Consider the following 13,069-nt stretch of genomic DNA (forward strand, 5'->3'; position numbering starts at 1 on the left):
CCTCGTGGGCAGCACAGGGAGCTGTTTGTTCAGCCGTTCAATCGTCCCAGACGCTCCCAGCTTGCGTTAAATGTAATTTACTGAGCTGAACTAAAAGGCTGCAAACAAGGGTTGAATTCTGGCAGGCCTCTGGGCTCGTTGCTAAGTGATGCAGTTGGCTTTCAGACAGAAAACAAGACTGCTTTTCTCCTCCTCTCGCCCCCCAAATGCTGCCCCCCCTTTGTGTGCCAGGAGATATTCGTCTAATAACATTAGCTTGCTTGCGCTGAGTGGACGGTGCTTGAATGTTTAGACCTTTTAAGAAGGAGAAAGCAGGCTTTAGTTGGCTAATCTGTAGTATTTGGCAAGTAAAATGCAAGTATTTAGTACCGGGCATTGGTTGTCAAGGGAACGGACCTAAGCCTTTCCTCCATGCATAACTGATTGAATTTCTCTATGCGGTCCGTGCGTCATGTTCATATATATAGACAGAATGATCATTCACTGTCCGGACAATCATCGGTCTGTCCAGAGAAGGGACTGTCCTGTTGGCAGGATGGAGGCTGGGCGGGAATTAGAGGAATAAGAGTGTGTGTGTGTGTGTGTGTTTGGATGGGAGATGAAAAAAAAGATGATAAACCCGTCTAGAAATAACGGAGTGCGAGGAATGTAGGTGGGAGAGGGAGGAGCCATGGTAAAATAACAAAATAATGTGTTTCTAATGAAAGTCTGGGGGCGGGGGTCAACTCACGTTGTGGCAAGGAGAGAGGCTGTGAGCTCTCCAGGGGCTTACTCCATATTGCTGACACCAAAGAGACAGCTGGGCATTGATCGGGGAAAAGAAATAGCAAAAGGGGCTCTAAGGGGGACGAACCTGGGCTAGGGTGTTGAAGGAGATTTTTGAGTGAGCGTGGAGAGGCACTGGACGATGTTTGTGCTCTGGAGGGATTTATGAGCCCTCGTGACTTGGAGGCTGAGTAGTAAAAGTGAGCAGTGGAGGCTGTGTGGGGCATCGTTCAGTGAATTGAGGAGGGGCTGGTTGGGGACAGCCACTGCACGTGGTGTCCTGGCAGACTGCGAGGGAGATGTGGTGACCCTGGAAAGTCCTTTGGGAGAGAGAGCTGTGTGCCAGGTTTTAAAGCATCTTTGTTTTCTGCCTGGAGCCCAGGGAGGGAGCCTTGGGGAAAGGAACTGGGAGAGATGTTGTCTTGTTCCTGGATTCCTTCTGACAGTAAAAGCTGAGGGAGTTGGAGACTTGACAGCAGAAAACCCATGGGCTGTCCAGGTTTGTGGAAATACACAGTAGAGCTCTCCTTGAAAAGACTGCCTGTCAGCAGAATAGACTTGATGTTCTGAGATGCTTTCCCATGTGCCAAACCATATCCAGACAGGAGAGTGAGGACCCTGGAAGGGGCTGCTGGGGTGCAGTCCTGCGAGGCTGTGCTGCTCTGCTGAGCCCTGTGGGGTGCAGAGCCTGGCCTGGGCAGGGAGCACCAGGAGTTGGGGGGAAGCAAACACCTTCCTCCTGGCCCTGTTAAACTATCTGGGTGCTCGCTGCAAGCAGGGCTGGCATTTAGGAATAGATCATATCACCGAAGCATAATGTGGAGAGGGGCAGCAGGGAATTGTGGAAACAACGAGTATGCAAGAAAGAAGCTAGGGAAAAAAACTAGGGAAAAGTAAGCCTAAAATCAGGTGGTGGGGTGAAGACCTTGGATAAAGAAGGGAAGGATGGCCCCAGTACCTGCTCCTGGCAGAGCCAAGCTTGGCACTGCTGCTTGCTCGTGTGCAGGTGCCTCCTAACCCCTCACAGACGCAACTGCTACCGTGCCAGGCTGTATCTGCAAGAGCTGTTCTGATTCTGGACAAGCGGCTACTCCAACCAAACATCCAGCCCCCCTTTTTGGATTCCTGCCCTCATCTGCCATATGTGTCCCTGCCTTGCCAGACCCTTTCTTGTTGCGTGTCTCGGGGGAGTTGCAGATTTCTGCTAGCGGGTTGAATTGCAGAGCGGAGCGCGCTGGTTTTGTGATGGTCTGTATTGTTGGTTCTGCCTGTTGCAGTAGGACGGGGATTCGGAGCATACCCAGTGCTCCCAGACTGGTTTACAAGTGCAGAAGCTGCTTCAGAAGATGCAGAGATAAAACCCCTCCCCTCCATGAGACGTGCTAAGCAGGGCTGGGTGGTTTGATGTAGGGATTTAGCTGCACCTCAGCTCTTTGTGAGATGGGAAATCTGCCACTGTCCTTCAGCAACAGTGGTCCCCTGGGTCCTGTTGCTCCCAGGCTGGTGGCTGTCCTGTCCTGGGAGACCAGCCTGGCCTGGTGAATGGGTCCCATGATGTCTTGAAGACATGAGCCTCGGACCACATGAACCTGTGTGCTACCAGGAGCTTCCTCAGTGAGAATATCTATTCAGAGTATCACACAGAGAGCATTGTCTGGTCCTTCAGGATTTGAACATGAAACAACCTTGGGGAGAGAGAGAGTGATGTTTGGGTGTGCTGGCTCCCATGTACTGCCTCTCCATGCCCAGAGCAGGGGGGACAGCTTTCCCTAGACTGTTTGTCCTGTTTGATGGTGCTGGGTTGTCTCTTAGGGCACGGACGCTCTGAAGATGACTGTGGGGATGAGAGGAGCCGCCACCGGGACAGCCACCTCCTGGCAGGACGCTTGGAACGGGATCAGGAGAAACTGCTCAGGTGAGGGTTGGAGGGAAATGGGGTCTCTTGCCATAGAACCTGTGCTTGGGGACAGCCTGTCCAGAGAGGGGACAGAGTTGCTTCCTTCTGGTGTAGGTGCTGGCACCAGCCTTGCTGGTGCAGAGAGAAATGTTGAGGGGGAGTAAATATAGGCAGATCCTAATCCTAGCAGACTTCTGCAAATCCATGCCTGCTCCAAAGGGATTGAGAGATGGGATATTTTATTCTGGACATGATGTTAACTACCTCCATCACAGGTCTCCTCAAGTGACTGACCCTGGTTTGCAAACACTCGTTCTGCAGACTGGTGTATACCCTTGGGCTCCTGCATCACTCAGACCCTCTCTCTCTCTTACTTCCCACATAACAGAGAAAGCAAGGAGCTGGCAGATTTTGCCCGGATCCACCCCTCCAGCTGCGCCACGAACGGTTTGAACTCCAACCTCATGGTGACGGGAGGCCCAGCCCTGGCGGGCTCCGGGCGCTGGTCTGCAGACCCGGCTTCGCACTTGGCAGCCCACCCCTGGCTCCCCAGGACAGGGAGCCCCTCCATGTGGCTGGCTGGCCATCCCTATGGTGAGTGCCCGTGGAGGAAGAGGTGCCCATGGGGTGTTCACACCGATGAAATCCAGGGAGAGCTGTTGCTGTGTGTCCAGGGAGGCTGCTCGCTGATCACAGGGAAGAGGGAAGGGGGTGTTTTGGAACAGTCAAATGGTAGATGACTTCTCACCTGGGTGGGAGCTGCCTGCGTCCTCTGAGTTGTGGCATGGGTGTTTCTTCTTTCAGGACTTGGCCACCCTTCCCTGCACCAGGGCATGACTCCAGGCTTCCCCCCTGCCATGGGGGGAGCTCTCCCTTCCGCCTACCAGTTTGCCAGAGACCCGCAGTCGGGGCAGCTTGTTGTGATCCCCAGCGAGCACTTGCCACACTTCGGTAAGGATGTGAGCGTGTCCCTGAGGACCATTCTTTGACAGCTGTGGGGAAAACAGGCTTTGGAGAGGGCTAGAGAGGAACATATGTAACCATAGAAACCAGTAGCCACAGCTGTAGGGTGGGTGTGAGACAGCCTCTGATTAGGTGAGTTTTGGAGATGGAGATGTGTGATCTTCAGCAGTGGCTCTTCATCCCCTGCAGGACCCTGCAGAGCTAGAGTCCTTGGTTAGGAGAGTCTGTTCATGGGCTCAGTCAAAACAAGAGTGCCTGGAGAGCAAAGCAAGCCAGTTGACCCCAGAAGTGATGAGAGTGGGGCTGCCAAGATGAAAGACAGCACTCTCTCCCCTCTCCATTTCCACATAGCCCAGTGTTTGTCATCCCCCACACCCTGGGATAGAGCTGCTTGCCCTGAGTGATCCTGAATCCTCTTCTGCCTCCCTGACTACAACTCTGCTCATTCCACAGCGGAGCTGATGGACCGGGCACCCCCACTGTGGCCTGCCATGTACCCCCCGACCAGGAGCTCCCTCCAGCACGCTCACCAGCTCCAGCTCCTCTCTCATCAGCAGCTGCTGCGGCAGCACGAGCTGTACATCCTGCAGCAGCAAGCGGCCCACGCCATGGAGCTGCAGAGGAGTGCCCAACTCGTGGTATGTTTTCAAGAGCTTCTTGCTTGGGTGTGAAATGAACCCGAAGTTGGAGTGTCTGGGGAGATGAAGGAGCTGTGCCAGTGTGTCTCAAGGGTATGGATGCATTGAGTAATCCTTCCCTGGTCCCTGGGATATGAAGCACTTGGTGCATCCTGCAGTTAGAGTGGGGTTTGGGTGGGTTTGATGTAGAGCTGTTGAGCAGTGCTGTCAGGAGAGCTGCCCAGCAGCAGCGTGACATGGATTCCTTCCCTAGGAGTGTCTGTTTAGTTGAGTGGTTTCATCCCTGGTCACCTCCAAAGAAACCTTTGGAGCTCAGAAACCTGAGCAGCTCAGAGAAGCAGCTGCAGGACTTGTAGCAGTCACACTGGCTCCTGGAGACAGCTCCCATTCACAAAATGCTTTTGGAAGTCATGAGCTTTGGTGTTTTATACCCACTTCATTTTCAGCCTTGGTTTTCCTTATGGGCTTGCAAGACTTAGAAATAGAAATGGTTTCTTTTGATGCAAGTGGAAGCTGAAACACCCTTCTCAGGACTCCTGGAACTGGGAATTTGTAAAGAAGCTATTGCAGATCAGTGTCACTCTCCATCAAAGTGGTCTTTAAATGGTGTTACCATTGGGTAACGTGTGTTTTATTCTGGTGCATATTTGATAAGACCATGTTTTGGTCTTACCTGCTGGTAGGTCAGTGCTGCTTTCCAGGAACAGGAGGAGGTGTTGTGCTGAGATTTGCTGTGTTCTTGTCACAGGAGAGATTGAAGGCCAGCGAGCAGCGTGTGGATATGGAAGAGAAGGTGACGAAGCGGAGCCTGGACAGTGCCAAATCAGGCCTTTCCTCCTCAGCCCCGGGACTGGTGCACCGAAAACCACCCGTGCTGTCTCCCAGCGCCTCCACGTCCTACAGCAAGGCTGTGAGTCCACCTCCCCTCTCTCCCAGGGCCTCACCTGTGTCTGTGCTCAAAGCTGAGGTGATCCAAAAGATGGAGGAGCCACCTTCGCAGCCAGCCTACTCCTACCCCGCCACCCCCAGCTCCCATCCTTCCAGCCCGCCCCCGCCTCTCCACCCCCTGCCCCTGCCATCCCTCCAAAGGAAGAGGCACCTGAGACTGTGGAGAAGAAAGACTTGGAGCTGGAAAAAGAAGCTGCTGGTCCATATCAGGCCTTGTTCCCAGGTAAGAGAGCCCTGCTTTGGCAGACTCCCGTTGTGTTTGTGCCTGCCTCCCTTTTTCTCCTCAGTCTTTCCTGCTTCTGTCCCTTCCCCTAGGGAAAACCACATAGCTCCTCTAAGAGGCAGGGGAGAAGCAAGGAGCAGGGGTGGTGTGAGGGACTGGGATCGATGCCTGGGCCTTAGGGGCACCTGGGGCTGTAGGCTCTCTTCTTCCCTTGGGTCCAGCCTGGGTTGGTTCCTCCAGGGCTGCAGTCCCAGTGGGAGAGGATGCAAGAGGCAGATCTCTCTCCAGCTGCAGGAGAGTGCTGGAAAGGTGCACAAGGGATTTCTGGGGTGCTGCTGTCTCTGGCAGCTTGAACAGGAGAGAGGTGCTGAAAGCAACCACTGCTTGAGAACAGGAAGAGACCAGAGATGATGAATGCAAAGGGAACCATCTCTATGCCTTAGTGAGAGAGAACGTGCTTTGGAGACCCATCCATTACACAGCCTGTCCTTTCTGGTATCTTGCAGAGATCCCCCCTGGATATCCATTCCAGTCCCTGCCTCCCTCCTTTGGAAGACACTATCCCTACCTCATCCAGCCTGCCCCAGCATCTGATGCAGATGGCCTGGCTCCTGACGTCCCGCTGCCTGCTGAAGGGTCTGAGCACATGGAGCTTTCCTCAGAGGTCAAGCCCATCCACCTGTCTCCGTCCAAAATCCTAGAGCCCATCCAAGCAGCAGCAGAAGAGGAATCCTTGGAAGAGAGGGTGAAATCAGAGGTGCAGATGGAGGAAAGCCAAGAAGGCATCTGTGAGCAGGACATGGGGACTCTGAACATCACCGCCTCCGCAGCCGTCCCAGTGCAGAACGTGGACAATTGCAATCTCCTGTTACATCAGGGGGAAACCCTGGGTGCTATGGAGCAGGACCAGGAAGACCTCGAGAGCTGCCCACCTCCTTACCAGGTTGTGGCCTGTCCTGCAGAAGCAGAGGCTGAGGCAGAGACCGGGAGTGGAGCAGAACCCTGTTCCATGCACATGGACTATGATGGCTTGCTCGTGCATGCGGAGAACGAGCCACCGGAGATGGATTTGACCCCCCAGCGGGAGGAGGCCTCTGTAGCCATGGATCTGCAGAGCGCCGATGTGCCCCGGGGGAGGGAGTTTCCCAGCCTGCCCCCTGAGGAGGGGGAGCAGGGGCCAGAGATCCCTTCCTATACAGAAGAGGCAATCTCTTGCCAAATCCCAGATCTGGACATCAAGCCGGGTGACCCGCTGGCTGGGATGAATGCTTTGGTGGCTGCTACAGAAATGCCTCAGGCATGTTCCTTGTTGACTACCACCGCTGTCACTCCATCCCAGATGAAGGTGGAGGTGTTAACTGACCAGACCCTGGAGCACTCCTTCCTGCAAGGGATCACTTTGCTGAGTGAAATTGCAGAGATGGAGCTGGAAAAACGGAAGCAAGAAATGCAAAGTAAGTTTTGAGTGTGGAGTCTGGTAAGCTTTGGGCCAGGGTGGGTCTCCCAGCGTATGGTCCCTGTGCTCTCCGTGCAGGCAAGGTGGGATCTCTTGCAACCTCAACCAGGCAGCAAGGAGAGCATTGCCCTGACTTGCAGGAGTGGCTGGTACTTCGGATGGAGTTGGAGCAGGGTTTTTGTTGCAGTAGGCTGAGCTACGTGTGGCTTTTGTGCTGCTCTCCCCTTCCAAAGGCTCTCGCCATGTCTAGACAGTTTGTGGTGTGCGTAGCGGAAACGAAGCCCCAGTTGCCGGGGGCTGCCAGGGTAACACCCTTCTGGCAGGCACTGAGTCTACAGTCTGTTGGGGTTTGGCACAAGAGGCCCCAGTAGCTCCAGATGACACTTTCCAAGAGCTTGGCAGGTCCTGAAAGGAATCTCACCTTCCAGTAACTTCCTGAGGTGAGACATGATGGGAACTGCCACTTGCACCATGGCTGGATACAACAGGAGGTCTCAAGTGGGGGCTAAGGGTGGCTGGGAGGCTCCTTAAGCAGCCATGGCCCAGAAAGGACCATCAGCCTCTCCTCGTGCCTGTTGGAGAAGCAGTCTTGGAATGTGAATCTCTGTAACTTCTTTTTTCTGTCCTTCCCAGCAGGTCCAGAGAGTTTTCCTGTCCGGCCAACACTGGAGAGTTTGCTGGCTGCCAGCACCCACATGCTCATGGAAGTACTTTCCACCCCCTTTATGGAAAGTCTGAAAACCATCCGGCTGCCTCGAGAGCTGAATCCCAACAAAAAGTACAGCTGGATGCAGAAGAAAGATGAACCAGTAAGTAGCTCTTAGCGTGGCTGAGCCTGAAAAGCTCCAGTGCATCCAGTCCCACAACTCACTGTCGCAGCCCCAGTCTGGGGGGCTCGTGCTCCTGTCTGCATTCAGCAGAGCGAGCCGGCGCTCCCCTCATGTTCCTGGGCAGCCCTAGAAGTGGCGTTTGTAAATACAAAGCCAGAGGAACTCATGTGTTACTGTTTTGGCAACAATAAATACAGTGTCAGGAGGGTTTTTCCTTGATTTTTTCTTTGCTGACTCTTCCCCTTGAGAGAGCCTAACAAATTATTTTGTACCCAGCAAGTAAGTGTTGCAAGATAGGATATATTGTGATCTGTCTTTTTTAACAAGGGAAAAGAGACTCCATGGCTGAATTTTATCCTGCAGGTTCTTTCCCAGGGTTGCAGTCCCTCTAAAGCTGATGCCATCCCATGCATAAGCCACAGAACATCTTTGCTTGGTGGGTTTGCTCTGGGGCTGTGCTTGTGGGCAAGGGGTCTCTGCTCCCCTGTCAGCACCAAGGGCTTTCTGCCAGCCTGCACGCCTTGGCCGTTGCAAAGGCACCCAGTGGGCACCACCTGGACGTGTCTGACCCTCTCGCCCCCTCTTGCCTCCTCACCTTAGATGTACTCCATCAAATCGGCCATCGAGAACATGGACGCGATGGAGCTGGACTACAGGATGAGGCTGGCGGAGCTGCAGCGGCGCTACAAGGAGAAGCAGCGGGAGCTGGTGAAGCTGCAGCGCCGCAGGGACTCCGAGTAAGTCGCAGGCTGCTCACTTGGTCTCGTTTTTTTCCAGCTGGGCACTTCCACTGCCTTTTGGTCCGGGAGAGGAAACAGCCCTCCATCCCTCCCTGTCTCCTCTCCTCTCCTCCTGGTACATCCCGCCAGAGCTTTGCACAGCACACTCCTAGGCTATGTGACACGACAACCTGGTAACTGGTGAATGCAGCTGGGAGACTGTGTTAGAGACAACCTTGGCTTCAGCAGCTCAGTTTAGCAGTTTGGTGGCAGGCAAAGGTTCTGGGTTGGCTCCCGTTCTTGCTTGCTTTCTTTTAATTATTTTCCCTTTTTCTTCTTTTTGGATTTCTTTTCTTTAATTTTTTTTTTCCCTGTTCGTTTTGCTTTTTGGTTGCAAAGTTTGCTTTTGCTTTTTTTTTTCCTTTGCCGTTTTTTTTTTGGTTGGTTTTTTTTTTTTAGTTTTTTTTTTGTTGCCTTGGTTAACAGTGAAGCGTGTGGTTTTTTTAAAGGGAAAAGCATGACGAGAAAAGTAGAAGCTTGGCGAGAAGAGGCCCTGGAAGGCCCAGGAAGAGGAAACTTGGATCAAGCGCTCTGTCACCCATTAAGGAGAGAGGGAAGAGTGACAGCAAGAGTGGAAAGTAAGGCTGGAATTGGGGAAGACGGGAAAATGGCAGGGTCGCTGCACCAGGGTCTTACTTGGGGAGAGCATCTCGGCCGCGGCGGGGGCTCGCCGTGGCCGGTCGCTGGCTGCAGCGGTGTTGTGGAAGCGTGTGCCTCGAACGTGAGTGTGTCCTGACAGTGGGAATACGGTGCCAGCGTCCTCCCTCCCCGCAGGTAGACCACGTGTCTGTGGTGTTGGCTGCAAGCAGGACAGGCAGTTGAGCATTGGTGAGGTGATGCGGAGCAGCTGGCTGGGTAGGGACCTGTAGGTGAGCTGGTGGTGTCAGGGAGTGTGTCCTCGTGTGTTTTCAGGGGAGCAGATGGTGCAAGCAGGTGCTGTAGAACTAATCGCGGGGATGTTGATGTCAAAAACGATAAGAGCAGGGCTGTTCCAGGTTATCTACTCGGTAGCACCTTTCTGCTGTGTTTCTTCTGTCTTCCTCTCTGTTCCCTGAATCAGTGGGAGTTGGTTTCACCTGACCTCTCTTTCAAGATTCTAGATAATTCTCTCTTCTGCTTTTTTTGTCTTTTGCAAGTCCAGCTGCCCTTGTTTGGATGCCTGGATCCCACCACTGCTGACCATCTAACCATCCATAGATGGCCAGGCCTCTTCAGTGGGAAGGCACCTCCAAGCTGCCTTCCTTTGTGCTCTCTATTTTTGCAAATGTCCTTTCAAGACTAAAAATTAGATTCAGGTGCCCAGCTCCCACTGACCAGCGCTTCTGAAAATCTGTCCTCTCGGTGGCTCTGTGTTTTGTTCTTTGTGTATGGGTGGCTGGACAGGCTGGAGGCATCCAGAGGTGGCTGGAGTTGTGCATTTGTGCGTGTGTGATGGTGTGTGTGCATGTCCCCACGTCGCAGGAGTGCTTGAGCAGGCTGGCGTGGGAGATGGAGGTGCACCCTCAGCGAGCGTCCAGGGCCTGAGGTGTTGGTTTAGCTGTCTGTGGAGGTCAGCAGAGAGGATGGACAGGAGGGAAAATGTGTGGAAGCTGAGAAGGCTGCCCTGTGTCAGTGGCTTTGGTGGTGGTGGTGGTACAACCAGCAGGTTTAGTGTGAAGGAGGCGGCATATGAGAGCTGTTAATGGAGGCTCGGTAGGGGTCTTGAGGTGTTGACTGATCATCCACTTGATAGTTACTGGAGATGGCTGGGGAGTACGAAATGTGCTTATAGTCTCACCTACTTTATTTTTTATTTTATTTTCTTATTTATTTACCCTCTTCTTTTCCCCCAAATCCCAAAGCAAGTCCAGTGTCACAGATCGCAAATGCCTCTTGCAGAGGGTCCAGGCTTGTAGTCACTCAGAGTGAGCCAGTCCCTGCAGTGCCCTTGTCCCTCAGTCTCACCCCACGTGACAGCTCCTTGCCACCTTCTTGCTCATACCCCAGCAACCAAAGCAAGTGCCTGGGCAGCGAGGCACCTCCCTGGGCCTTAGGAGTCTCTCTCTGCACCTACAGAGGCCATGGAAATAGAAGTGGGGAAAGACCTTCAGGACCAGCTCAGTTGTCTGTCCTTCCTGTTGCTGCTCTGTACCAAATCAGGCACTTTTTGGTGGCTGTTACCACCAAGTATTTCCTTTCAGAGACCGCTTTGCAGGTCTCTGATTTCAGGCACTCTCGTCTGTGCTGGTGGCCAAGAGTGTGCAAGAAGGGCTCCCTGGCTCTCCTGTTCGGTGGAAAACCTTGTCCAAACTGCTGGACTTGGCTCCCGCTGAGGATCCCCAGTGTTCTAGGAGGCACTTAACCTCACTTTTGAGCTCGGTGGGGTTCACAGGGAGGAAAACCTCCCACCTTGACCCATGCTGTACTTGGCTTCCAGACTGAGCAAGTCCTTGTTGCTCTCTGAAGACTCTGAGACTGGCGAGGGCATGAAGAAGAGGCACAAAGGGGCCCTCCCGGAGGAGGACGAGGATGTGGAGAGCAGCAGTGGCAAGATGAAAGGGAGGAACCAGAGCTGGGAAGAGCATGATGCGGCTCCCAGCTTCTCAAATGAGGTCAGTGCCCTGGTGGGGAAGGTGGAGCCATGGGCCAAAAGCCGATCTCGCTCCTGCTTTGCTAGTGTTGGCTTGTAGGATAACTCCTCCTGATCTTCCAGTGTCTGCTTTCAGTTCACATGGGTTTAGATGCTGCTCATGAGCGGCCTGTGCAGTGGAGGGGCTAACGCTGGCTGTCAGAGGTTGAACCTCTTTGGTAGGCAGCAGAGTCAGGTGCCTTCGAGCCAGCCAGAGCATTGCAGTGCTGCACCAGCTCTGAATCCAGAGCAGGGCTGGTGTTACCTCTTTGCCTGTCAAGGTAGTGGAGGGAGGGAGGAAAGGGAGCACAGCCTTGCTGTTTTAAATGCAGGGTTTTCTTCTGCTCCTGTTAAGGCAATGAGAGATTTACTGGAGCTTTAAGCTGCTGATGAAATCCAAAATGTGCACAGGCAAAGTACTGAGTTAGAGCTGCTGTTATCTGGCTATAGCACATGTAAAGTGTATTTACTTTTTTCAAGAAGCAAAAAAATACTGAAAAGGGTGTAACAGTCCTGGCTGTAACGCAGCAGTGCTGATGCTCTAGCTGTGAAATATTTGGGTCTTTTTGGCATCCTAGCCTCTGGAGCTGGTTATTATGTGGAAATCCGTATTTATTTGGCTGGGGTTTTGGGTAAAGAAGATTTTTAATCCTTATGATTCAGAGAAAAGGTTGTAAAACCAACCCAAACATATCCTGAAAAACAGGTGTCGAGGAAAAAGAACTCCAAAACGTCTTGTTCTATGAACATGTTTCTTTTGGAAGAACATTCAGTTTTTCTAAGTTAACCTTGTGATTTTGTAGTGCTCAGTAAGAGGAAAGCTGTACTGTTTGCTGACATCTTCTTCTTTTTCCTACTTAGCACTATGGTGGGTTATGGCAACTGGGACCTAAGACTATCATCTTGAGCCTTTATTAACTAGGGTGTTTGAGGCTGTTATGAGGGCTAGTAAAATCCCTCAGACCTGCCATGATATCTACTCTGTGTTCACCTGGTCTCTTCCTTTCACCTTGGCAGTTAAAGATCAAAAAGAAGAAGGTGCCATCAGATCAGGAGCAGCTGGCCAGCAAGCTTGACAAGGCCCTGTCACTCACCAAACAAGACAAACTCAAATCCCCCTTCAAGTTTGCTGACAGCTCTGTGGGAAAGACAAAAACTAGTGGAGGTGGCAGTAGGTACCTCCCACCCCACGAGGCTCTGCCAAGCAAGGAGGAGAAGAAGAGCCTGGCCAAGAACCTGGGCCTGTCACTGAAAACCACCAAGGAAGGTAAAAACAAAGTGGCTGCCAAAATGAAGAAGATGGAGGTGGGGTTAAAAGTCAAAAATCAGCTCAAGGTTTCCCATTCACCAGCAATATCTGAAGTTAGCAGCTACTCCTATAGTAAGTAACCCATCATTTATCTCTTCTCCTATCTCTTCTAAATGTGTTGTGGGGGGTTTGGTGGGGGTTTCTGGCCTCTTGGAAGGGGTCTTGAGATGGGTCTGTTTCTACTCACGAGTGAAAAGTGACTTCTTCCCTGGCTAATCAATGCTGCTGCATCTTTGGGGTCAGCATGGGCTGTCCACCCACCTTGCTGTGCAGGAGGTAGCCAATATCAGTGTTTCTCTTCCTGACCTGTTTTGTTTTCATCATCAGTGGGGGAAAACACTTCCAAAAAGAAGTTGACCCAGTTCAACCTGATTGGACCCACAAAAATTCTTGCTTTTGGTGGGAGTAGACCCCTCCTTCTACCTGTCAGACAAACACTCAGAGCCTCTGCTCCAGAGATGGTTAAGAGTTGGCTTTTGAAGTCCTTGTTGAGTGCAGTAGGGTTGGCTTTAGGATTATACCATGGAGTCCATTGGAACGGCAAAGCCTGCCAGTGGCACTGATGTTCCTGAGCATCCTCCTGCCCTTCAGTGTCGTGTTTTGGTTCCTGGCTGACTGTGCTCAGCCTTCCCATCTGTCTCATTAGTGATTGT

General features: G+C 52.6%; 1 protein-coding gene across 1 annotated transcript in view; it reads left to right on the forward strand.

The window, feature by feature from the left end:
* Positions 1 to 13,069, forward strand: part of TNRC18 (trinucleotide repeat containing 18) — a 55,125-nt gene that overhangs the window by 19,780 nt on the left and 22,276 nt on the right. Inside the window, 12 exon segments of the mRNA XM_050317544.1 lie at positions 2,578 to 2,680; positions 3,051 to 3,256; positions 3,467 to 3,613; positions 4,079 to 4,263; positions 5,012 to 5,315; positions 5,318 to 5,434; positions 5,941 to 6,888; positions 7,524 to 7,699; positions 8,321 to 8,457; positions 8,949 to 9,077; positions 10,916 to 11,090; positions 12,125 to 12,488. Coding sequence (XP_050173501.1) covers positions 2,578 to 2,680; positions 3,051 to 3,256; positions 3,467 to 3,613; positions 4,079 to 4,263; positions 5,012 to 5,315; positions 5,318 to 5,434; positions 5,941 to 6,888; positions 7,524 to 7,699; positions 8,321 to 8,457; positions 8,949 to 9,077; positions 10,916 to 11,090; positions 12,125 to 12,488 — 2,991 coding nt within the window.

This window comes from Myiozetetes cayanensis, unplaced genomic scaffold (assembly GCF_022539395.1).
Source record: "Myiozetetes cayanensis isolate MyiCay16 unplaced genomic scaffold, myiCay2020 scf20-37, whole genome shotgun sequence".
Classification (NCBI taxonomy): domain Eukaryota; kingdom Metazoa; phylum Chordata; class Aves; order Passeriformes; family Tyrannidae; genus Myiozetetes; species Myiozetetes cayanensis.